Source organism: Colletotrichum phormii (genome assembly GCF_030913505.1).
Source record: "Colletotrichum phormii strain CBS 102054 chromosome Unknown BDP81scaffold_29, whole genome shotgun sequence".
Lineage (NCBI taxonomy): Eukaryota > Fungi > Ascomycota > Sordariomycetes > Glomerellales > Glomerellaceae > Colletotrichum > Colletotrichum phormii.
In genome coordinates, this window is record NW_026851471.1 from 403,352 (window position 1) to 424,536 (window position 21,185).

Genomic DNA, 21,185 nt, shown 5'->3' on the forward strand with positions numbered 1-21,185 from the left:
AAATGTCTATGAACTAACTAGGGCGCCTGGGCCTTCTCTTTAGATGAGACGTTGCAATTGCGAATGCGAATGCGAAGGGAAATTCTAACTCTCACTGTGTCAAGCTGAATATTCTATACTTTGTTCTCGAATTCAACATGGCTCAGTGAAGTTGCTGAATACGAGGGTGAATGTTTGGAAATCCTCATCGTGAAATCAAGTAAATGAAGCCGTAGACTTATGAGATGAGTCTCAAGGTGCTTGAACCGACCCCATCTCAGTTTCATAGGTAGTAAGATGAAGACTTGCGCGGGTGGCGAATATCACGATCCCGTGAGAAGTTATGACGGTGTGACTTATGAACGATGAGCCCAAGCTTGTTGAGTTTTCGCGTAGATCTGGTGCTTTCGATCCATCTCATAAGGCCTGATCATGCGTTGCCGTATATCCGGGTCCCGGGCTACTCGGGTCACTGCGATGGGATGAATAATGAGTGAGAGAGCAGTCTTGTGAAATTCCTTCGGCTCGTTTGTACACGCGGGGGCTTGTCGTACAGAGTACGCGTATTCAGTTCCACACCGAGAACTCCGGGGCCTGCCAAGAGATGAGTATGGTCCGATCGGTAAGCGGCAGCAGCAGCCCTTCACGGTCGGTCATCAACAATCAAATGTTATTGAGAGGGAGGTTGAAAGAAGCCTTGTCCGACCGGCCCGTTGAGGGTGCAAGAGATCAATTAGTGCTGGACAGACGGAACCCGCGGCTTGCTGCTGTTGCTTGCATTCCATCTCAGCTACCAATGCTCGCAGCTCCAGCCTCAATTGTGCCTTGCTGTGGTTGCAAAAAACAAGGCCTGCGCCGCTTTGGCCGCGTGGATTTTGGTCCCCGAAGTGAGCAACTTGATGTCGGATCGTGAATTTGATTGGCCGAGTTGAGGCGCGGTGCAGCTGGAAATTAGATTAAAAAAGTGTTAATGCGCCTCCACGTGTCGGTCAGCCCGAACCCGCGGCCATCGAGGCCCATCGAATCGAGGCAGTGGACTGTGAACGATGGCAAGTTTCGCAATCGGTAATCGGGTTATTCTGCCTTGGTTTTGTTTTCCGTGATTATTCGGTGGTCGTACTTGCCGTGTATTCAGTCCTCCCATCCAAAGGCCTCCCATTTGTAAGACGCCCAGCCTTCTCCCCCCAATTATTTCCCTTTTACCTTCCAAGATCTGACGCCCCAATCCAACCAACCAACAAACAAACACAGCAAACCTGTCTGTCACTGTTCGCCGTTCCTTGTTGCGCCTGAGCTAGCAGATCGACCCCAATTGGCCGCTTATCGGCGCTCACTTAATCCTTCCTTCCCCCCGCAACCCGACTTCACACACACATTGACCCCATTAAACCCGCGCTGCGCCGTTGGTATATCGCAATGTCACAACCGGGATCCGACGAGGAAGAGAAGAGAAAGCGGGACAAAGTGGGAGAGTTCCTGTATGCGCGTCATCTTCCTTTTTATGCACTTTACGCGTCTCGCGACCCCTCCCCCATCCCAGCCCAGCCCTATGAGGCTCCAACCCCTCATTTGACTACAACGCCATGGTCACCGTCAATCTTTGAGGCAATTGCGCTGACTCAACGACAGAAAGAAGAATTACAACAAGGGTGAACTCGCCTTGAAGCATGCCGTCGGTTTGGGTCAGACCCCCAATGTCGTCCCCGTCACACAGCCCGTCATCAATGGCCCCTCACGCGTCGTCGAGGTCGGCTGGCACCCCGTCGGAGGCCTCGCCGGCAAGTGGTTCGCCGAGGAGACAGGCCTGGGAAAGATGATCACCGAAAAGATCAACAAGTATCCCGATCCCACTCAGCATTGGGCCGTCCTGATCGGCGACTACGCCCACCAGCTGTGGATGGTAAGTCCTCTCATCTCACTCACTCACCGCCCACCCATTTTCCTCCTTCACGGCCTAACCCACCCCATCTAGGATGAGAGTTTTCACGTTATCTACACCAATGAGCGATACAAGCGCGAAGAATGGCGCACCTTCACCGTTGGCGAAACAACCTTCAACGACGATGCCATTCGTCGCGCGGGCGAGTACGTCATCCAAAGCATCAGGTCACGGCAGCCAGCCTACAACCTCATCACCAACAACTGCCAAACCTTTGTCCTGGAACTCCTCGACGCCGTCAAAGTCGACGGCCACAAGGACTTTGGCACCACGCTCGCCGTGTACGAGAGACTCTTCAGCTCCGGCAAGGTCATCGACCTCTTCTCGGACGAGCAGAAGCAAGACCAGCAGAATCAGCTACCGATGCTCGAGGCTCCGCCGCAAAGCTATGCTCTGCCACCGTCGCCGGCATCTCCGCCCCCCGGTGGACCGCCAATGTCGTATACGTTCCCGCCACCACCTGGACAGAACCCATATCCGCCGCAGCACCAGTACGGACTTCCTCCGCTACCGCCGCCGCCGGGTCCTCCGGGCCCTCCGGGCCCTCCACCACCACCACCTCGTCCACCGGCGGGCCCACCGCCTGGTCCTCATCCTGGAACCGTTTCGCATGCGCAAAAGGTCATGAACGACAACACTACGCAGCTCGATACCCAGGAAGAGGCCAGCAAATCGAGGGGTCTCAAGAAGGAAAAGGAAAAGGACAAAGAGCCCAAGAAGAGTTTCTTCTCTCGGTTTTCCCGGAAATCAGCAGAGTAGTTGGGGCGTTGTGGTTGTGTTGCTGTTTTTTGTTCTCATTTTCTCCAAACCATACCCTTTCACGGCCTTTTCTTAATGAAGTCAGGGAGACCCGGAAACGATACACATAGAAGCATTAGGGACGAGCGGCGTTTTAAGGACAGATGGAGACCCGCAGAAAACATAGGTTATTGCTCTACATGGTATCCTCTCAGCACTGACCAGAAATGTGATGATGATCATGGACAGCTTTCACAATGGCGTCCGCCCCGCCCTACTTGAGCACTCTGCCAACCACAACCACCACATACGACCATACCCACTGGAAAACTCGGGATCCCGTCTGCTCTCCCTTAGATAAGCCAATGAGGGCAGCTAGAAGAGCGGGATCCCAGCATGCGAAACAGTGCCCGGCTGCGCCCTGCCCTTGCACCGCCGTACTGTTCGCCATCCGTAACTACTTCTATCCGCCCACCCCTCCCCTGACTGGCCCCACTCCTCTCAGACCACAGTCACGTGACCCTTTGCTTTTAGTGGGGTTAGTGTCATCATACGGCTGTGTTTCTCCCCCACTAAGATAATCTTAGCTAACACATAAAGTCAATACATGCGTATTGCACTCTGCTGCTTAGGAGCTCACCTATCTCAAAAACGGTAAGTTGTGCTATTCTTTTGTTTTTTCTTTGACAGCGGAACAAGGATTTCTTTTCTCGCCCGCATTACTCATTGCACAATATTCTCATTCAATTTGCGTTTCAATGCCACTAACCTAGTCTTTGTGACGTGATAACAGCCGCCTTTCTGCACACTCTCACACACCCAACGTCGTACCCAGAATGACGTACCCTCAATGACGATGGCCATCACGGCTGAGCCTCCTGCGAAAGCTGATATGGCCATGGACACAGAGACGGAGATGGAGACGACTATTCATGCCTGCTTGGAATTTGCTGTCCAACTTATCCGTCGCAACAATAAACCAATTTCGCATCATAATAATAGATTTGTGGCTGTAGAAGACAACAACGACCATAATCAAAAATTTCGACTCAAGCCCTCTGCCTTCTGTTCCCTTCTCCAACGCCTCGAGACTGATCCTCGCGTATCCCTTGAACATTTCAATGTCGAGTACGACCCCGAGACGCGCCTCGCTCGCTTTAAGATGACCCAGGGCCGTCTCCACGCCCTCGTCACCCAGAAATTTGGCAATCTCGTCTCGGACGCCGCCAAAACCACTTTCCCTCAGATTGAACAACTTTTCGGGTGGCCATCCGACTTCTTTCCCCCACCCTCCTCGTCAAACTCCCTCGACGGTGGCTCAGAGTCACCAGGCACCCTCCTCGACCCCCTAAGGTACATCCCTGATGTCTCCTAGTACGCAGACCCAGCAGACGGTAGCTACATTCCGCGTGTGGTCGCCGAGGTCGCCCACTCGAGCCCAACGACGTTGGAGGAGCTCGAGGCCAAATGCGCCCGATACATCTCGTACACTCATGGCAAAGTTCGCGCCGTAGTTGCAGTCAAGATCCCCTACGACCGCCAGAACCCGCGTAACATCGCCGGCACCAGACTCGATGATTGTCTTGTTGCCGTCTGGGTCTGGGACGTGAAGAACGAAAGGGTCAAGTGCGCGATGAGCTGGGCGAGCGTCACTCGACTAAACGCCAACATCACCCTGCGCCCGTGGCACTTTTCCGATCCCGTCAGCAACAAGCGACAGGACAAGAGACGTGGTAGAAGGGGAGGCAATAGAGCCGCGAGGTACGTCATCAAATATTTGTTCAATCACTCAATTCCCCATCCCATTCCATCCTGTCACTCGTCTGTGTCTGGCTAACAGGTTCCCCTCACTGGATTGGGGCTTTCCAGGGCCAGCTGTATTCGTGTCCCTTTTACCGAAATCAGAGAAATCCTCCGCACATCCATTGAGTTTGCCTCCCGAGCCGCCTGATTTGGGTGTATAGTATGTCAGTCTGGGTTGGAGGACAAGGGAAAACGTAAGGCAATGGCAATGGAACACATCGGCAACGTACACGCGGAAGTCTGGTCTGTCCCTTTTACCGAAATCAGAGAAATCCTCCGCACATCCATTGAGTTTGCCTCCCGAGCCGCCTGATTTGGGTGTATAGTATGTCAGTCTGGGTTGGAGGACAAGGGAAAACGTAAGGCAATGGCAATGGAACACATCGGCAACGTACACGCGGAAGTCTGGTCATTGGCACTGAATTACAACCCAAGACAGAAGACATGTATCGTACACAGCTTCTAGGGAGTGCCAGCTTGCGTCGGATATAAAGATATTCAAGCTATCACCAATCCGAAAGTCCCTGTTTGCACAACTGTGGCGTCTGACAAGCAGCAGGCATGAAAAGCGGTGTGCATGGGCGGCAAAGCATCAAAAGGCTTAGTAACTCTCACTGAGCAATAACATAGAGGCATTTACCTTACGTGTAGCATTAAGAAATGAGTTATGCCATTAGGTATTAATCAAGTAAGGACTGCACTTTGGATGGCAGCTGAAGCAGTTCAGCTTAAGATGGGGCGGAACAGCTGAAGACGTGCATCTACTACTCCGTACCGCCTCCCAATATTTACGTTTATTCAGCCAGCTCTCTTTCATCCGTTTGTGCGATGGCGATACGCTAATCGCAAAGTGACGCGTAAACTTGACGCGTCTTCCTTCCATCCACTTGTGAATGTCCAAAGCACCATCAGCCGTCATGCCTCCATCACTGTCGTCGCCGCGCAGAACGCCAACACATCCAGCAGAGAAGTCGCTTGTTGATGCATCTTTTCTCTCGGTCAACCCCAATCTCCGCCTCTATCCCGGAGAGTGACTGCTTGTTCCTCCGCTTCACTGGAACGCTCGTCAGCTCGACCTCCTACGGTGCGCCGATCCACGACGACCTCCCACCACAACATGCATAGGACTCCTCTTTCTCTTGCCTCGTTGAGCCACGACTCCAGTACCGATCCCAGTTCCATTATTCCGTCCCGGCGGCTGGAGATCAGTATCGTAACACTAGCCCTCGGTTAATATACTCGAGCGAAGGCATCCGCAATCCAAAACATCCTCCGCTTAACTTATCCGTCCTTCAGCCGGACGACCGACCACCTCACCTTTGGCTTCGACCAACATCAAACCCCCATGCCTTGCAGCCTCTTCCGCGGCGCTCCCGCTCCCGCACCCGCATTCCTTTACGTCGACCTTAGTGGCATTCGCAAGGCTCGCCAGGCGTCGCTCGAGCACATCTGTTGTTCATTTCCGAGTCAACGCACGAGCAGGGCCACAGCATCCCTCTACGCCAAGCGTCTTGCCGAAATCACGCCTGCGGACCCCACTCGAGACCCCTACGTTGCCGGTCTCTCCATCGCAATCGCCCAGTCCCAGTGCCTGCGTCTAGCCGATGATGCTTCCTCACTGGACAGTCTTCAAGTATGTGTCTGAATACCGAGGTTCCCTTTCGAGCTCGCCCTCTATAATACCTTGCCGAGCAAGTCTCACATCATTACTCGGCAGCCGTGCCCACAGGAACCTTCGACAAGCTTGCTCATCCCTAGCAGCCACCTCCCGCCGCCTCGCATTATAGCATCGGAACTACGCAGATTCCCTACCGGCTGTGCTCATCTTTTCAGTCGCGACCGCTGCAGAAAACATGCCCGTGAGGTTCGAAGCGTTCTCGAGATTCGGACGATTCAGACGATTTCAATGGATTAGAGAGTGCAAGTAGAAAGCTTGCATGACGATGATCACGATAGGTGTCAGACCTTAGACGGTTGGGGATGTCACATCGGTTTACCGTGGAATGGTTCAGATAATAAACTGGATGGCATTGTTGGCGGCATACGTACCTGGGTCTCGGGAGACCGCTCGAGTTGCAGCCATCAACGCGCGGCGTATGATACCCATAATTTTTTTTTTCTTTTGCTACAATCGACTCGATGGCCTGTGCTTGTGCCTCACTTTGGTGTTCTTTCATCAATGTCGTGATGCCTTCAAGCATTATAGCCCACTTCGCGTCACGTGATGTAGTTATATGAACTTAGGGGCCCGTAGCATCATCGCCGAGCGGCGCCCGAGCGGGCTAATCCTACTCCGAGCGCTCCAGAACATCCCCTACACACTCTCTCCGCACCCTCAACGGAATAGGCCGGTCCGGGAAGTTAGAGCTCCCACTTCAGCAGTAAATTCAAATGACATGCTAATGGCACAAGTCACTAGCGAGGCTACTGTTAGCGGCTTACCGGAAATCCGTGGTGGAGTAGGACAAACAGTGTTAGTCGAATAAAGCTCGAGCTGCAACTGTTTGTTGCACGTGATGCTACTTGTGGGCGCTTTACAGAGCGAGGCTAAGGTAGAGCCTGTCGTTTTGGTGTCTCCATCGCAGTTACAGCAATCTGCACCACAACGTCATCAGCAGTCTGGAAACGGCTAGGGCTGGAAACGACGGTAGTTACTTACGGTAGTATCGCCCTTGGTTGACCATCTCGTAGCAACAACTGCATTGTTTTGCAGAAGACATGCCCTCGGACCATCGGCAGTCACTGACCCAATACCGATGAGTTGAGCAGTCGACTGCGCAGACAAGCGCCGCGAGGACGTGATTTGTAACCCCGCAGCTGGAACCATCTTTGTAGCATTTTTTACAGGAATCATAGTTTCCGCAATGGAAACAATCTGCATGTAACATCAGTTGCAAGGACCTTTGAAAGCTGTGGGAGGAAACTTACGATAGCAGTTACCTTGGCGTATTGCCTCTCCACAGTGGTCACACCCAAATAACGTGTACTTTCCACCAGAGAGTTGGGAACGTGTGACAAATTGGACGGTTTCATTTTCCCAATTTGGATACAAGTTTATGATAGGTGTCTCTGGAGATAGGTCTTGATTCATGGCTGGTTGTAGCAGGGCCATGTCGTGGGAAGGCGATAGACATCTCGAGCCATTGGAATAGCAGGCTTGGCAAAGGTCGAAATTATCGTTCGCGCACAGGCAGCAATCTAGCACGGTACATGTTAGCAAATTGAGAGCTGCGACCATGTTCTTCGTGCTTCAACTCGCTACAAGATAGACTGAAAAACACGGTGAAGGGGGGCCGGAGAACTTACGCCGATACTGTCCCTTTCCAATTTGCTCTCCACAACTGTCACAGTTCATGGCACTAAACACACCCAGAAGACGGGGGTAGCATCGTCCTCGAGCCTTCCCATATCCTGCGATGGCTTCCATGACCAATGCCGACCCTGCCGTCGCCAGGAAAGAAGGCATCGCCTTTTCAGCCGTCTGCGCCAAATCGACACCCATATTCCATGCGCCGGCCACTTCCGGCGTAGCGACGAGCATTTCGGCCGTCGCTCCTGTGTCAATGTAGTGTACCTCCATCAATTGAACATCCGGCAGGATAATCTGGCCCATGGTGTCCCCCGTGATATTGGTGCCGACCTCCTGGAACTGCGCGGCCGCCCCCTGGATGGCGTCGCCTACCGTACCGACGGGGTCCGCAGACAAAGCACCGATGGCTGAAGCCCCCGAAGCTCCCGAATTCCTCAACGGCGTGAACATGAGTCCGTCCGTTAGGCAATCGGTAGAACCGAGTGTCGCCATGCCGACTGCGAGACCGATGGTTCCGGTGATGGCGGATATGGCGACGTCGCGTTTCCGGGCTTCATACAGGGGTATTATCTTGCGGCGCTCTAGCTCGGCTTGCACGATCTTGAGCTTCTGCCTGGAGATGTAGTATTTACGAGCTGTTAATAGAGCCATGATCAACGATGCGCCGCAAGTCGGGATGGCCATTCCCAGGTATGTTCCTCCGCTGAAGCATGCCGCGATCTTTTGACGGGTCTTGACGACCTCTCTCTGTTCAAGCTCTTCGTCTGTGCTTGATTTAATCCGGGCAGTGTACTCGAACTCGTCAAAGTGTTGGAAGATATCGTTTAGACCTATGATGCTCTAAAGTAGGAACACGATGCTGGGGAAATAAGTTAAGTCTTTTGCTTTTGACGCAACTTCCAAAGCGGGGGACACAGGGAAACCGACCGCCGTTAGCAGGAAGGGATTCCGCTTTGGTGTAATCTTTCAAGCGTAATGAGAGTAGCCAGTCTTCGTCCTGAAATTCTTCGGGGTATCCGGGTTTCATGTAGTCAATCACTCCATACCATGTCGGCAAGGAAGAGATAGCAGGTCTCGTATCATAGCAAAGGCGGTTCTGAACGACTTTGTCCGCAGGCTATCTCTAACCTGCACCAATCAGCCTTGATACCAACTTGAACACTGAATAAGGATTCGACTGCGAATCATGGCTTGCTGCATGCGATTTCTTGCAAGGGATATCTTGATTTCGAGTGGTGAAACAAGGCGTCTTGGTCCACAAGCCAGAATCTTGGCATTTTGGCGTATTACATACTTGGTATGCCATTCGGTTGGCTCCTCCTGCCTCTCAATCACATACGTCTCTGCGTCGAGAGAGGGAGGCTAGGAGGGAGGCATAGGCGCTTAGTGTCTTGAGGCTGAAGAGACGAGGAATTTGGCGCCTGACATGACTGGTTCCTGCAGCCTCCTTCACATTACCATGTCTTGGCGTAAGATGAAGAGAAAGAGTCCAAATCTTGAAGGAACGAGAAGTGTTCGGCCCAATCTGGTAAAATAGGTACATGTAGGCAGCATGGCTCGGTAAATTCTAGCCAAGACATGGCTTGGGGCTGAGGTTCAGCTGACCGCTGGTTCGCCGGAACCGAGGCGTGAAGAAAATTCCAATAGTGTTCTATCGTAGATTTCAAGACCCGAAGCCTCGGACTCTAGGACCACATCACTTATTCACCCAGCCCTATTCGATTCACGCTCCACGCAGGAGGCCGCTGTGATGGGGGTGACATCGTGAATCTAGCCCGGCCCTCGATGGGGTTATGCTAAGCTCCTCAATCACGGCAGTGAGAATCACCCGCCGGGAACAATTTACAACAAAGGAGAGGTATCAGAGGTCAAGCGCAGTTCTTATCGCCGTGTCAGACAACTCAAAGATTGACAAGTAGGTGGCGTTCTGGAACGCAAGTGATGAGATTGAGACGGCGAAGGACATTTACGAGACAAGTCGATTTCTCATACTGAGCCTGAAGCTAGGAAATTTTTTGTTGTTCTATTTAACGCCATGGCGGCAAGGGCGCAGCCGCCCTTGCGGCAGACCTCCCGAAGGGTATGTGGCGTGAAGGGTCGCAGGCTCTAGCTATATACTATATAGTACACGCCGTCTCCTGACGTCCTCCAAATCTTGCTCGTGAGCTACTATGTGTTCTATCCATCCCTAGTTCCCACTGGTGCCCTAGTTCCGTTATAACCATCTGGTTTCTTATTAGAGGTAGTCTGTCGTTTGGAGGATAGGTTATGACCTATCTCCTAGTACCGCGGGCAGATCTTCTGGAAGAAGTCTGTCACGCAGAGGAAGGCCTGGAAGCCTTCAGAGTCAGTGATTAGCCCCTTGAAGTAGCGATCGAGGGACCCTATAGGTCCTACGGGCTCCTGGCGGCTGTAGGGGTAGAGGGTGGGCCACTGTTGCCTCCTCAGTAGGGTCTTTCGGCAGTAGACTAGATGGTCTGCCTCCTTAACCCATCCACAGGAGCAGGTGAGTAGTGCTTCTGTGTGGTTAAAGCGTTGGTGATATTGTTTAAAGTCCCCGTGGCCTGACCGTGCCGCGAGGAGGTGATGAAGGGCAGCCCTAGGGAGGCCAAGTTCAGGAGGGCAAGCAAGGGTAGCCTTGAGCCCTAGTTGGGTATAGCGGGGAGTTGCCTCTTGTTTCCACCATCGTCTATATTGGCGTCTTGGCCGCTCTTTAGCAAGCCACTTGATACCTGATAGAGTAGCTAGTTGGCCCCTAAGGACTGGTAGAGTTGTTCCCTCCTTAGCTAGGCTGTCTGCTTCTTCGTTTCCTTTAATACCTTGGTGCCCAGGAGACCAATGGGTTTGTATATCGTGTATCCTAGCTACCTCCTGGATCTCAAGGAAGGCCGCTTGTGAGGAGTCTGGGATCTTACCGCGAATCCCCTGAATAACGCTGGTATTGTCGATGCAGATATGTATAGGCTGGCCTTGGGAGGTCTGAAGGGCCCGTCGGAGCCCAGCCCTCGCCCCCTCCGCCTCACCATCAAACACTTCTGCTAAGCCGAGACGGCCGCAGCCCTGGGCTATACGTTTATTGTTGCGGTAGATAACAAAGCCGTACCCTGTAGCTCCGTCAGGAGCTTTGGAGCCGTCTGAGTATACGACTGTATGCTGACCTGGCACAGTCTTGAGCCAGGCCTGGAAGATCCTAGCTGAAGCTAGGAAACAAAAGCTTTCAAATGCTTAGCAACTGTAAACCTTGATGCTTTGCCGGACATGGCGTTTCAACTTTCAAATCCCATCGATCCGCTTTATAGCCACCTAGTAAGGTATTGCACAACTGGTTGAGATCTTCCTCTAGTAGCTGAGATCTTGAGAGGCCCGTAAAAAACATTGGTTATCGCCGTACATAGCCGTTCCTCGGTGCTGCCCGAAAATGTAGTTGGAACTCTGAATATCTTGCTCAGTGTCGCCCTCTCCCCTGTGGGGCCTTACTTAAGTCTTCTGCTGATTCTTGACTAAGATATCAAACGAGAGTAGTTGGTATCCAATCCTCTCGAGTCTCGCACCATGTGGATAGCCTGCCAGAGTAATTAATTTTGTTTCAAAATTCACGGCCAAGTATAAATCCTGGAGACAGATTGCACATGAATGAACCAGGTCGCAAGTCTTCTTCACCTAATTGCAAGTCATGCTCGCTGATATACCACCGCTAGCTGCCAAGTCGAACAAGAATGAAATGCAAGGAGTGTCAAACCTCACCGCAGAGAGATCATCATTTGCCAACGCCATGCTTTAGCCATCTCCTATACTTATAGTAGGCCTTGATCTCCACCGGGACTGAGCGAAACTGAAGATGGGGTCTCCGACGAGAGGACTAGAGTTGGCCTTGGGACAAAGAGTTCCGTTGGGTATAAATACCTGGTGGAAGGGCCATTTGCACGGCCCAGACCACCTTCCAAATCCACCTTTCTGCCGTCAATATTCCAACGTCATCCTCTACAATCCTCGATGCAGTTTCCCTCTTGAACCATTTGAAAATAAAGCTTTGACTTCAAGACAAGAACAATTCCTGCCGCTTCAAGTCTGATATCCTGAAATGAACTTCTTGACCGTCTTCCAGAACTTGATGGTGTGTAGGTAAAAGAACACGAAAATTGTCCCCACGGCAAGTAATGCCCACTAAAACGCAATCAGAATTACTATGCACCTGGAACTTCACAAGAGAGGGTACTTGCCTGTATCATACTCCCACTATTGTTGTTAATTGCCCTCAGAGCTTGCCCTATAAAGGCTAATGCGCTTGCTTGCAACAAGAGAGCGACCCAGCTCCCAGATCCCACAACTACTCTTGGGAGGTTCAGACTCTGGCCCCCTTCTGTCCTTTCTAGAGCATCCAGAAACATCTCATCTGTTTGCATCAGCTGTAACATGAGTGCGATCATCAATGAGACCGAAGATGCTGCTGCTGCCCATGAAAGCCAATACGCAGCGTCTGCAGTGGCTCGAATGGCGGTCGTTATGGTTGGATCAGTCTCATTAGTCAGGGGAACACCGAAGAAGTTGCCTCCCGTAGCAAATCCTTGGCTAGCCGAGATGGAAACGGAAACCGTGATGGTGGCAGTAAAAGCGACGAGCTGAAGGTAGGCAGAGAATGGTGGGCTATGTGGTCGTGACACACTAGCATGCGGGGTTTCCTGATAGGTGCCTGTCGCTCCCAACACGCTTGATGGCCTTTGGCCGCTGGTTGGGGATCGCGGCGCTGATTTCGTAGCCATCGTGACCCCAACAAAAAAAATCTCAGCCTGGGACCAGTTTGCAGCTAAAGCGCGCGGAAGCCTGAGAAATGAAGAGGTGGTGTGGTGGATAAGAGTGTAGAAGCATGGCCCATGACTTTAAATGTGACGCCGGACACTGCCTCTTTATGTCAAGCTCAACAAGCCACCGCATCACGGGTCATCGCATCACGAGCTAGCGATCTCCGGGTTCGTTACCTTCACTTTTAGTCTTGGTTGCCTTATTCAACTACACTAAATTCGACTGAGCAAAAACGCCGAGATGGGGCAGTGCCGTTCTGAGATCATAGAGGCGCAGACCATCGCAACATAAATTCACTTGCATTTAAACCGATTCGAAGCACTCCGAGAAACTCATGGATTGTGATACACTGTACACACTTCACTTATCGCCGGTTTTGTTCTTACTCATCACTGTACCCTGAAAGAGTTCCAAGTTTCCGAGCAAATCATGGGTGCGTCACAAAGTCGAGGCCCCACGACTCCCCAAGGTGTCACAGGTTAGTTAAAACGGTTAGAAATTCTGTCAAAACCCCCCAGTTCTCACTCTTTATGGTTGAAGTTTCAGCGCTGCAGACACAACTGGAGAAGGAAGGGATGTTGGGAATAGGAGGTCTGGGCATCATCCGCCACATTGTCAGCCATCAGACACCTGGATCCGTTACCCGCGTCATATGGAACAGCGAGCATGGCACCCTGCAACACGAGTATCTCCTACTACGCATCAAAGTTCAAGATGTAGCAGAGATCTCATGGGTTAGACTTGAACGAATGGGCGACTTAGGCAAGCAAGCACCAAATAACGAAGCGAAAATGATATATTTATACCGGCACCTACTATGGCGAGGCTTGTTCACCATGACGACAAGACTATACATGATGTCGACCTGGGGTCGTCCCTCCAACTCTGGCGAATATGGCCAACATACTCTCGATCATTCACCAAGTGGCGTCCAACTACACCTTCCTTCACCACAATTGTTGATGGTTTGCGAGACAAACCTTCATCGTTCGCTTCACTTGCTTCATGCCTGATGGAGCTGAGAAAAAGAAACTTCGGGGAAAGTGCAGGATCAAGAATCTAGAACACGCAGTCGTTGAGCGGAGACGATGACCTTGGCCCTTGGTTGAAAAGTCACCCGGGTATTGATAAAATCAGCTTCACTGGATCCACAGCGACCGGAAAACTGGTGATGCAGAGTGCTAGCAAAACTTTGAAAAGGGTCACATTGGAGTTGTGAGTGTACCATGAGATCTGTTCTATCGAGGCAAAGACTAACGCCGGAAGGGGAGGAAACGATCCCGCCATCGTGTTCCCGGACGTAGATGTTGACAAGGTCGCTGAAAAGGTGGGTTCAACCTGAAGGTTCTATAAGCTCGCGTTTACTAAAGTAACACAGGTGGCATTCTTCGCCTTTCTCAACTCCGGCCAGGTATTATTTTTCCCGTTCCGTTTCATTTTCATATCGTCAAGACTACATGTACTCACCGATACACTTCGATCAGATCTGCCTCAATCTCAAACGTATCTATGTGCATGAGTCCATCTTTGATCGATTCAAGGAGGCTTTAGTGAAGCACGTCAAGGGGTATAGTATAACCTTGGTGATGGCTCGCAACCCGGGGTAACACACGGTCCTCTACAGAACTCAATGCAGTATGAACGAGTCAAGACATTCTTTTCGGATATTGAGTCTCAAGGATGGAAAGTTGCCGCTGGGGGCAACATCGAGAAGTCCCAAGGCTATTTCATAACTCCTACCATCATCGATCGGCCTCCCGAGAAGTCTCGTCTGGTTGTCGAGGAGCCTTTTGGTAAGTCCTCCAAGTAACGTCCTGCTGCATATATCTTGGATCTCTGACACATCTCGAATAGGACCTATTGTTCCCCTTCTATCCTGGAGCAACGAAGACGAGGTCATTTCCCGAGCCAATGATACCTCGATGGGTCTTGGAGCATCTGTCTGGTCGAATAATCTGGATAAAGCAGCAAGAGTTGCTAGACAAATTCAAGCCGGGAATGTCTGGATCAACACACATTTCGATCTCTCACCCCTCGCTCCGTTCGGAGGGCACAAGGAGAGTAGCATCGGAACCGAGTGGGGCGCAAATGGCCTGAAGGGGTTCTGCAATGTGCAGACCCTATTTCTTAACAAGCAAGTTGTTAACGTGCATGATAAGCGAGCGGATCGGACAAGCGAGCGGATCGCTCGACAGCAACCACTCCACGTATGTAAATCTTGATCAACATCAACAAAGTTTAATTAATTGAAACTACCCATAATTCTCTTCTCTAGACATTTCTCTCTGAAATGGACATGTGCGCGCATTGTGTCCAGTGTTCCCGCAGACGCCACATCGCCGTTGACCTGTTTCCGTCCTCGGCCGACGGCCACTACTCCGGCGCGTTTCCTCCTCAATCTAAGCTGTAGCCTCTCTCTGTGATTGAAGGTCATCTGCCTCAGCTATAGTAAGGCTCCCTCCTTGCCTGAGACGAGTTTTCTTAGATCTCCGCCGTCGGCTAAGTAGATTATTCTCCTCCCGAAGGGTTTTATTCTCAGCCTCTAGAAGAGCATTACGATACATCATAGCTAGTGTCCCTTTGAGGATATAGTTAACTACGTTACTAGCTGGTGTTGGCGAGCTATTTGGATGATTTAAGATTCGATCTTTAATCAAAGTTGACTGAGAATTTGCCTCTGTTGGGTTGTTTGGTGTCTGAGAAGTCCACGCTGGGGGTGTTGCTGGGAGAGACCCTGGGGGCGTTGGAGTATGTAACTTCACATCCAGCTTCGAAAGCACACTTTCAGCACTTAACGGAACAAGCCCAGCCCCTCTAAAACCTCCCTGGATGTTTTTTACCGTTAGGGCTTGCGTGAAAGCGTTGCGAAATGCAGGGAAGAAGTCCTCCTTCGTAATATGCATATTACCCCGGCGCATCTTATCCTCAATTTGTCGACCATAAGCCGTCTTTAGTGGCCCAAAACACCCAACGTCTAAGGGCTGAAGTAGATGAGACGAATGGGCCGGCATGCAGAGTGTGATGATATTGTTTTCCTTGCAATATATCTCAAAGTCCGCAGAGTGGTGACTTTCATGCCCATCAACGACGAGGAGGCGATATCTACCAGTTACACGCGGTTTTGTATACCGATCAAAGTACTGGAGCCAGTCTAGGCCTCTTTCATTTGTTGTCCATCCGTTTTCAGACGTTGCAATGACCCAGTCGCGTGGGAGACCTGTTTCTGTGTACCAGGTGGAGAGGTGATATTGGCCTGCGACGATGATGTACGGCGGAACGCTGTAGCCTGACGAACTGATGGCTTGAATGACTGTAACCCATTCACGATTGCCAGGCTGCGTCATTTTCGTGTTTGAACGCCTTTCAGCACTCGTGACAACCATTCCGGATGTAATCTGGCCCATCATAAACCCAGTCTCATCAAAGTTGTAGATATCGGAGTCCACGATGCCGTACTTCGCGATTGTGTTCGCTATAAGGCGAAACCACGCGTTTATCGCGTCTGGATCTTCGCATTGGGCCCTCTTGTAGTCATACTTGCGAAAAAAGCGCGTCCGGAGCTGTGGGTGTCGCTTGACGAAGTTCGAAGCCCAGCGCTTCCCAACTGGGGGCGCGTCGCGGTCGGCGAGCAGTCGATTAGCCATTTCTTCTACACCACTGATCCGAGGAGGGAATAATCGGGAATCCAGGTCGAGAATATACTCAACTAGCGTATCCTCTTCGAGCAACATCAAATTCCGTGAGTTTGGTACGGTTTCAAGTCGCGAAGTTCTTCCATTAATACGGGCGCGTAAGGTTGAAAATGGCACTGAGTAGATCCGAGCAAGTCGGCCGGAAAGATCGACCGTAAAAGTCGGCCGGAAAGGTCAAAGGCGGCCCTAAACCGCAGAGGTTCTAAAATCTAACGGCAACACAGAGGCTTCCGGAGAAAGGGCCAAAAGGGCCAATATCTTGCTATTCAGAGCTCGCAAGATTCTTTCCATCCTCATCACATGCCACACAGAAACTCCATCATAAGGTACTCAGACAAAACAATCGCACAATCCACCACCAAACAAACATACTCCTCACTAATAGGTAAATGTGTGCCGCCTTCGGAGCCCCCCAACCGACATTCCTTCTCACACCTGATTAATACCGCCGCCTGTTCCTGACTCATCCCCCACAGCTCCACCACGAAAACCTTACAAGACATCATCAATATGGAATTTACCACGCACTGCATTGAACCTCGGGCGGCGCACACCCACACAGTCGTTTTTCTCCACGGCAGAGACAGCATCTGCGACGAGTTCGCAGACGAGCTTTTGGAGAGCGAAGCATCAAAGCCAGCAAACCAGCCACGCACTCTTCCAGACCTACTGCCGTCCATTCGGTGGGTCTTTCCCGGGGCCGCGCTGCTTCCATCCAAGAGGTTTGGTACCGAGATGTCACAGTGGTTCGATGTCTGGTCGTTGGAGAACCCAGAAGAACAAGCTGGTATCCAAGAAGCCGGCCTGAGACGAAGTATCGAATACCTCGTCAACCTTGTCGAGAGCGAATCCGCCTTGGTTCCGATGGACAAAATATTCCTAGGCGGCATCAGCCAAGGATTTGCAACCTCCATAAGTGCTTTTCTGACCACGCCAAGAATAGCCAAATTGGGTGGGCTGGTCGGTTTGTGCAGCTGGATGCCACCGCCTGAGGTCATCAATGAGTTGGCGGAGGAGAGTTCAACATATCGCAGAACAAGCGGCACAGAACCAATGGCCAAAACTCCTATTTTCCTCGCTCACGCCGTGGACGATGAAGTCATCAATATCAAACTTGGTCGGCAGTTGCGGACGACTCTTGATTCATTCGCCAGTGCGTGTACAGTGGAATGGCATGAATATCAATCAGGAGGTCACTGGGTCAACGAGCCGCAGGGTGTGGATGACATGGTTAGCTTTCTGAGATTTCATATGCATTGAATCGGGCCTCACATCCCGCACCATCATAAATAGACAGATCAGAGGCTTTCACGTAACCGATTGCAATACGATATCCAAAACCGAGCATAATAAGCTCTTAACAGCTCGTCATCAGTCTTCAGCTCCTGAGCTGCTGCGTGACATTCTCACAGTTACCCATGTGTGCGCGTCAATGCAAGAGTTCCAAACGATTGAATCCGGCTGAGAGCTTGCAAATGGCTTTTTCACACGACGGAGACCGACGAGAAGGAGATCGAGAAAGAATACACTCGACCGCCCGGTGTGTCATACGATGATTGGACCCTCATGTACGGAAGGATTGGCGATTTCATCACGACACCCAAGTCGTTGGTTTATGTCCTCGTGTCTATTTGCTTCTTGTCGGCCAAGCAGTGGAAATTCAGCCTTACAGAGACAAGGTCGTGGCGTTTACTTGATGAGAACAGCACTGAAAAGTCATCATGGGCTAAGAGAGGCTGAAATAATATGGATTGGGACAGAGGGCATCAAATTACGAGGTATCGGCTTCCCAAAGTCCTCCAGTGCTCGAGACACTTACACTTTTGGAAAGTATGGGCCGCCGCGGAGATATTAATTCTGGACAAGACTCCCTCTCGGCACCAGATAATGCACCTTCCACCTCGCCTTCGAGTTCTGCAGGCTGTTTGTAATATGGGCACCCTTCACGGTAAGGTTTTGGGCCATCCATGAGTATACGAATATAAATACTCACCCCTGAGCGACAATACCTACAACTCTAAGAGCAGCCAAGCACCTTGCTGGTTCTATGGCTTGACCACGAGAAAATTCTGCCCCGCAAAGATTCCCCTTATTTTCCTTCCTGTTTCAACATCTCAGTAATTAATACCATACCAATGCTAACCTTACCTACATCCGCCATGTCAACCCCTCCAACGCACTGGACCAAACCAATCGTCGGGCAAACGGTAACCTCCAAGCCCTCAATCGAAGATCCTTCAAACACCTCCACTCGACGCATCGAGACCGAAGAAGTACCTGTGGTCACCGATGGCCTCCACCGCCGTCTCAGCAACCGCCAGGTCCAGCTCGTCGCGATCGGGGGCTCCATAGGCACAGCCGTCTTCGTCAGCATGGGGGGTGCCCTTCAGCGCTCTGGGCCGGGCAGCCTTCTGCTGGCGTTTGTCATCTATACGATCGTACTCTCGCTTTGCAACAACTGCATGGCCGAGATGTCTGTCTACATGCCTGTCAGCGGCGGCTTCGTCAGACTTGCGGGGAAATGGGTCGACGATGCGTTCGGCTTCATGGCTGGCTGGAACTTCTTCTTTTACCAAGTCTTCCTTATCCCGTTTGAGATTGTGGCTTTGACGCTGGTGATATCATACTGGAATGACAGGATCCCAGTCTATGCCATTTGTTTGGGATGCATTTTTCTCTATGGGTACGTGTCAACATTTGCTAGAGGCTCGTTGTATACCCTTCCAATGTCAATCGAAGCTCAGGGAAGTAGATCAAAGTTAACTTTACTTCCCATTTAGACTCATCAATATCTTTGCCGTCGGGGTTTATGGAGAGGCTGAGTTCTACCTCTCAAGCGGCAAAGTAATTCTCCTCGCGATGCTTCTCGCCTTTACCCTAGTCACAATGGCAGGAGGTAACCCACAGCACGATGCCTACGGATTCCGAGCCTGGTCCGCCGGCTACTTCGCCGAGGACATTAACACCGGTTCCCTCGGGAAGTTCGAAGGCTTCCTATCCGCTCTCTGGACCGCATCCTTCACCTGCGTCGGACCCGAGTACGTCTCCATGATGGCCGCCGAAGCCAAACATCCCCGTATCTACGTCAAAACGGCCTTCAAAGCAGTCTACTGGCGCATCTGGATCTTCTTTGTCGGAAGTGCCCTGGCCGCTGGTATTGTTGTCAGCCACACGGATCCGACTCTCGTCGCAATATACACCGGCAATGGGGGCTCTACGGGCAGCGCGGCTGCATCGCCGTATATCATCGCCATGGGCAACCTCGGGATCGACGTCTTGCCACATGTTGTCACTTTCTTCTTGGCAACCACTATCTTCTCGGCCGGCAGTGCCTACACTTATTGTTCGACAAGGACGCTCTATGGTCTAGCACTCGAGGGGAGGGCACCGCACTTCCTGACAAAGACGACGAAGAAGGGTGCCCCTATCAACTGCCTTGCGGTGGTTATGGTGTTTCCCCTTTTCTCGTTGCTGCAGCTTTCGAGCTCTTCGGCAAAGGTACTCGACTGGTTGATTTCCCTAACGACCGCGGCGACTTTAATCGACTACATTGTCATCTGCGTCACGTATATCTGCTTCCACAGGGCCTGCAAGACTCACAACTTTGATCGCTCTCGTCTCCCCTATATCGGTCAATTCCAGCCGTATAGCGCGTACATTGGACTGGTCTGGATGAGCTGTGTCGTTATTTGCTACGGATACCGTTCGCTCAGCCCGTTCGATCCTACTTCGTTCTTCATCCACTACACTATGGTTCTTCTCGCACCTCTGTTGTTCTGCTTCTGGAAATACTACAAGCACACAAAGACTCTGCGGCCGGACGAGGTCGACCTCGTTTGGGATGCCCCTCGGATAACCGCATACGAGGAGCTGCTGAGTGACGTTGAACCTCCTGTCGGATTCCTACGAGATATAGCCAACCATTTCTCAGTAAAGAGGCTCATGAAAAGGCGCGATATCGACGGCAGAGTGTGAAGCAAACCGAGGCTGTACGATCCAACATACACACCGTCTCTCGCTTAGCCAAACTACATGGACAGAGTATACCAAAGCCCTTCCGCGACAGCCCCTGCGCCAACAAGCCACGGCGCGAAGCGCGCTCCGGCTTCCAGAAGAACTCGTTTCTGCTTATCAAAGATCTTGCTTCTGAGTGCTGCCGCTTCGTTGCCTTGTGGGAAAAGCCTCTCCAGCACAGGCATCTCAAGGAACTCGCACAAGGGGCCCCAGCCCTCACCAAGCTTGTACACCAGCAGTCTCTCCTTGGGGACCGTCTTGAGAATATGCTCGTGATGGCGCTCATAGATCTCGCCGAGCTTCGATTCTAATTCGGGAACGTTGCTACCTCCCACCCAGCCCAGCATCATCTTCTGGATGTTCCCCGTGCTGTCGGCGCCCATCATGGGCTCGACCTAGTCTCGGATGAAACAGGTCAGGGGCCCAAAGATTCCAGAGAGCACCTCTTTCATCGATACCCGCCACTTCTCATAATCTCGGATGACGAGAACGAGTTTGGCTTCTGGGTACGCATCGATGAGTGATGGTGTGAAGGGGGCTGCGATGTCGGTGATGCCCTCGCAGGGTCCAAAGACGTGGTCCCAGTCGGCGGCGGTCATGCCCTTGCCGGTGTAGAAAGGTAATGACGGGAATAGGGCGTCTGAGGCACGACCGAAGAAGCGCCAGTCGTTGGGACTGTCGATGGCGTTGAGGCCGTGATAGACGTCCTTGAAGCCCAGCTCGGTGAGGGCGAGCATCATGGAATAGGACCCTGTGCGAGGAAGGCCGACGCTCAGGACTTTGGTGGGGCGAGAAGTGGCCATCGTGATGGGTTGGTCTGCCGTCGATGCCGCGAAGCTGATTCACGATGAATTCAAACACAGTGGCGTCCTTTTCCCACTTGGAAGATGAAAGAGTGCTGTTCCAGGCA

The 21,185-nt window shown here is 51.7% G+C and overlaps 9 protein-coding genes across 9 annotated transcripts; 6 read left to right on the forward strand and 3 right to left on the reverse strand.

The window, feature by feature from the left end:
* Nucleotides 1-1,395: 1,395 nt before the first annotated feature.
* On the forward strand, nucleotides 1,396-2,677 carry BDP81DRAFT_465364 (uncharacterized protein; the record flags this gene model as incomplete). Its single annotated transcript, XM_060594274.1, has 3 exons — nucleotides 1,396-1,457; nucleotides 1,609-1,879; nucleotides 1,952-2,677. 3 exons carry the CDS (start codon nucleotides 1,396-1,398, stop codon nucleotides 2,675-2,677), a joined length of 1,059 nt encoding a protein of 352 aa, XP_060439441.1.
* A 236-nt stretch (nucleotides 2,678-2,913) lies between these two features.
* On the forward strand, nucleotides 2,914-4,607 carry BDP81DRAFT_454548 (uncharacterized protein; the record flags this gene model as incomplete). The annotated part of the gene is made up of 5 exons (XM_060592962.1): nucleotides 2,914-3,194; nucleotides 3,289-3,310; nucleotides 3,450-4,009; nucleotides 4,055-4,417; nucleotides 4,526-4,607. 5 exons carry the CDS (start codon nucleotides 2,914-2,916, stop codon nucleotides 4,605-4,607), a joined length of 1,308 nt encoding a protein of 435 aa, XP_060439442.1.
* A 969-nt stretch (nucleotides 4,608-5,576) lies between these two features.
* On the forward strand, nucleotides 5,577-6,623 carry BDP81DRAFT_475708 (uncharacterized protein; the record flags this gene model as incomplete). The annotated part of the gene is made up of 3 exons (XM_060594747.1): nucleotides 5,577-5,672; nucleotides 5,709-6,092; nucleotides 6,177-6,623. The coding sequence occupies 3 exons, from the start codon at nucleotides 5,577-5,579 to the stop codon at nucleotides 6,372-6,374; spliced, it is 678 nt and encodes a 225-aa protein (XP_060439443.1). The 3' UTR covers nucleotides 6,375-6,623.
* A 483-nt stretch (nucleotides 6,624-7,106) lies between these two features.
* On the reverse strand, nucleotides 7,107-7,768 carry BDP81DRAFT_439590 (uncharacterized protein). The gene has a single exon (XM_060591418.1). It carries the CDS (start codon nucleotides 7,695-7,697, stop codon nucleotides 7,347-7,349), a length of 351 nt encoding a protein of 116 aa, XP_060439444.1. The 5' UTR covers nucleotides 7,698-7,768; the 3' UTR covers nucleotides 7,107-7,346.
* A 3,928-nt stretch (nucleotides 7,769-11,696) lies between these two features.
* BDP81DRAFT_484909 (uncharacterized protein) lies at nucleotides 11,697-12,529 on the reverse strand (the record flags this gene model as incomplete). Its single annotated transcript, XM_060595129.1, has 2 exons — nucleotides 11,697-11,933; nucleotides 11,990-12,529. 2 exons carry the CDS (start codon nucleotides 12,527-12,529, stop codon nucleotides 11,832-11,834), a joined length of 642 nt encoding a protein of 213 aa, XP_060439445.1. The 3' UTR covers nucleotides 11,697-11,831.
* An 831-nt stretch (nucleotides 12,530-13,360) lies between these two features.
* On the forward strand, nucleotides 13,361-14,461 carry BDP81DRAFT_439592 (Aldehyde/histidinol dehydrogenase). The gene is made up of 5 exons (XM_060591419.1): nucleotides 13,361-13,784; nucleotides 13,836-13,896; nucleotides 13,948-13,980; nucleotides 14,054-14,362; nucleotides 14,424-14,461. The coding sequence occupies exons 1-4, from the start codon at nucleotides 13,741-13,743 to the stop codon at nucleotides 14,174-14,176; spliced, it is 261 nt and encodes an 86-aa protein (XP_060439446.1). The 5' UTR covers nucleotides 13,361-13,740; the 3' UTR covers nucleotides 14,177-14,362; nucleotides 14,424-14,461.
* Nucleotides 14,462-16,749: 2,288 nt separating this feature from the next.
* BDP81DRAFT_439598 (Phospholipase/carboxylesterase/thioesterase) lies at nucleotides 16,750-17,638 on the forward strand. The gene has a single exon (XM_060591420.1). It carries the CDS (start codon nucleotides 16,772-16,774, stop codon nucleotides 17,519-17,521), a length of 750 nt encoding a protein of 249 aa, XP_060439447.1. The 5' UTR covers nucleotides 16,750-16,771; the 3' UTR covers nucleotides 17,522-17,638.
* A 566-nt stretch (nucleotides 17,639-18,204) lies between these two features.
* On the forward strand, nucleotides 18,205-20,652 carry BDP81DRAFT_503836 (amino acid transporter). Its single transcript, XM_060595605.1, has 2 exons — nucleotides 18,205-18,944; nucleotides 19,042-20,652. Exons 1-2 carry the CDS (start codon nucleotides 18,397-18,399, stop codon nucleotides 20,234-20,236), a joined length of 1,743 nt encoding a protein of 580 aa, XP_060439448.1. The 5' UTR covers nucleotides 18,205-18,396; the 3' UTR covers nucleotides 20,237-20,652.
* BDP81DRAFT_399455 (uncharacterized protein) lies at nucleotides 20,290-21,078 on the reverse strand (the record flags this gene model as incomplete). The annotated part of the gene is made up of 2 exons (XM_060588577.1): nucleotides 20,290-20,670; nucleotides 20,734-21,078. 2 exons carry the CDS (start codon nucleotides 21,076-21,078, stop codon nucleotides 20,290-20,292), a joined length of 726 nt encoding a protein of 241 aa, XP_060439449.1.
* Nucleotides 21,079-21,185: the final 107 nt, after the last annotated feature.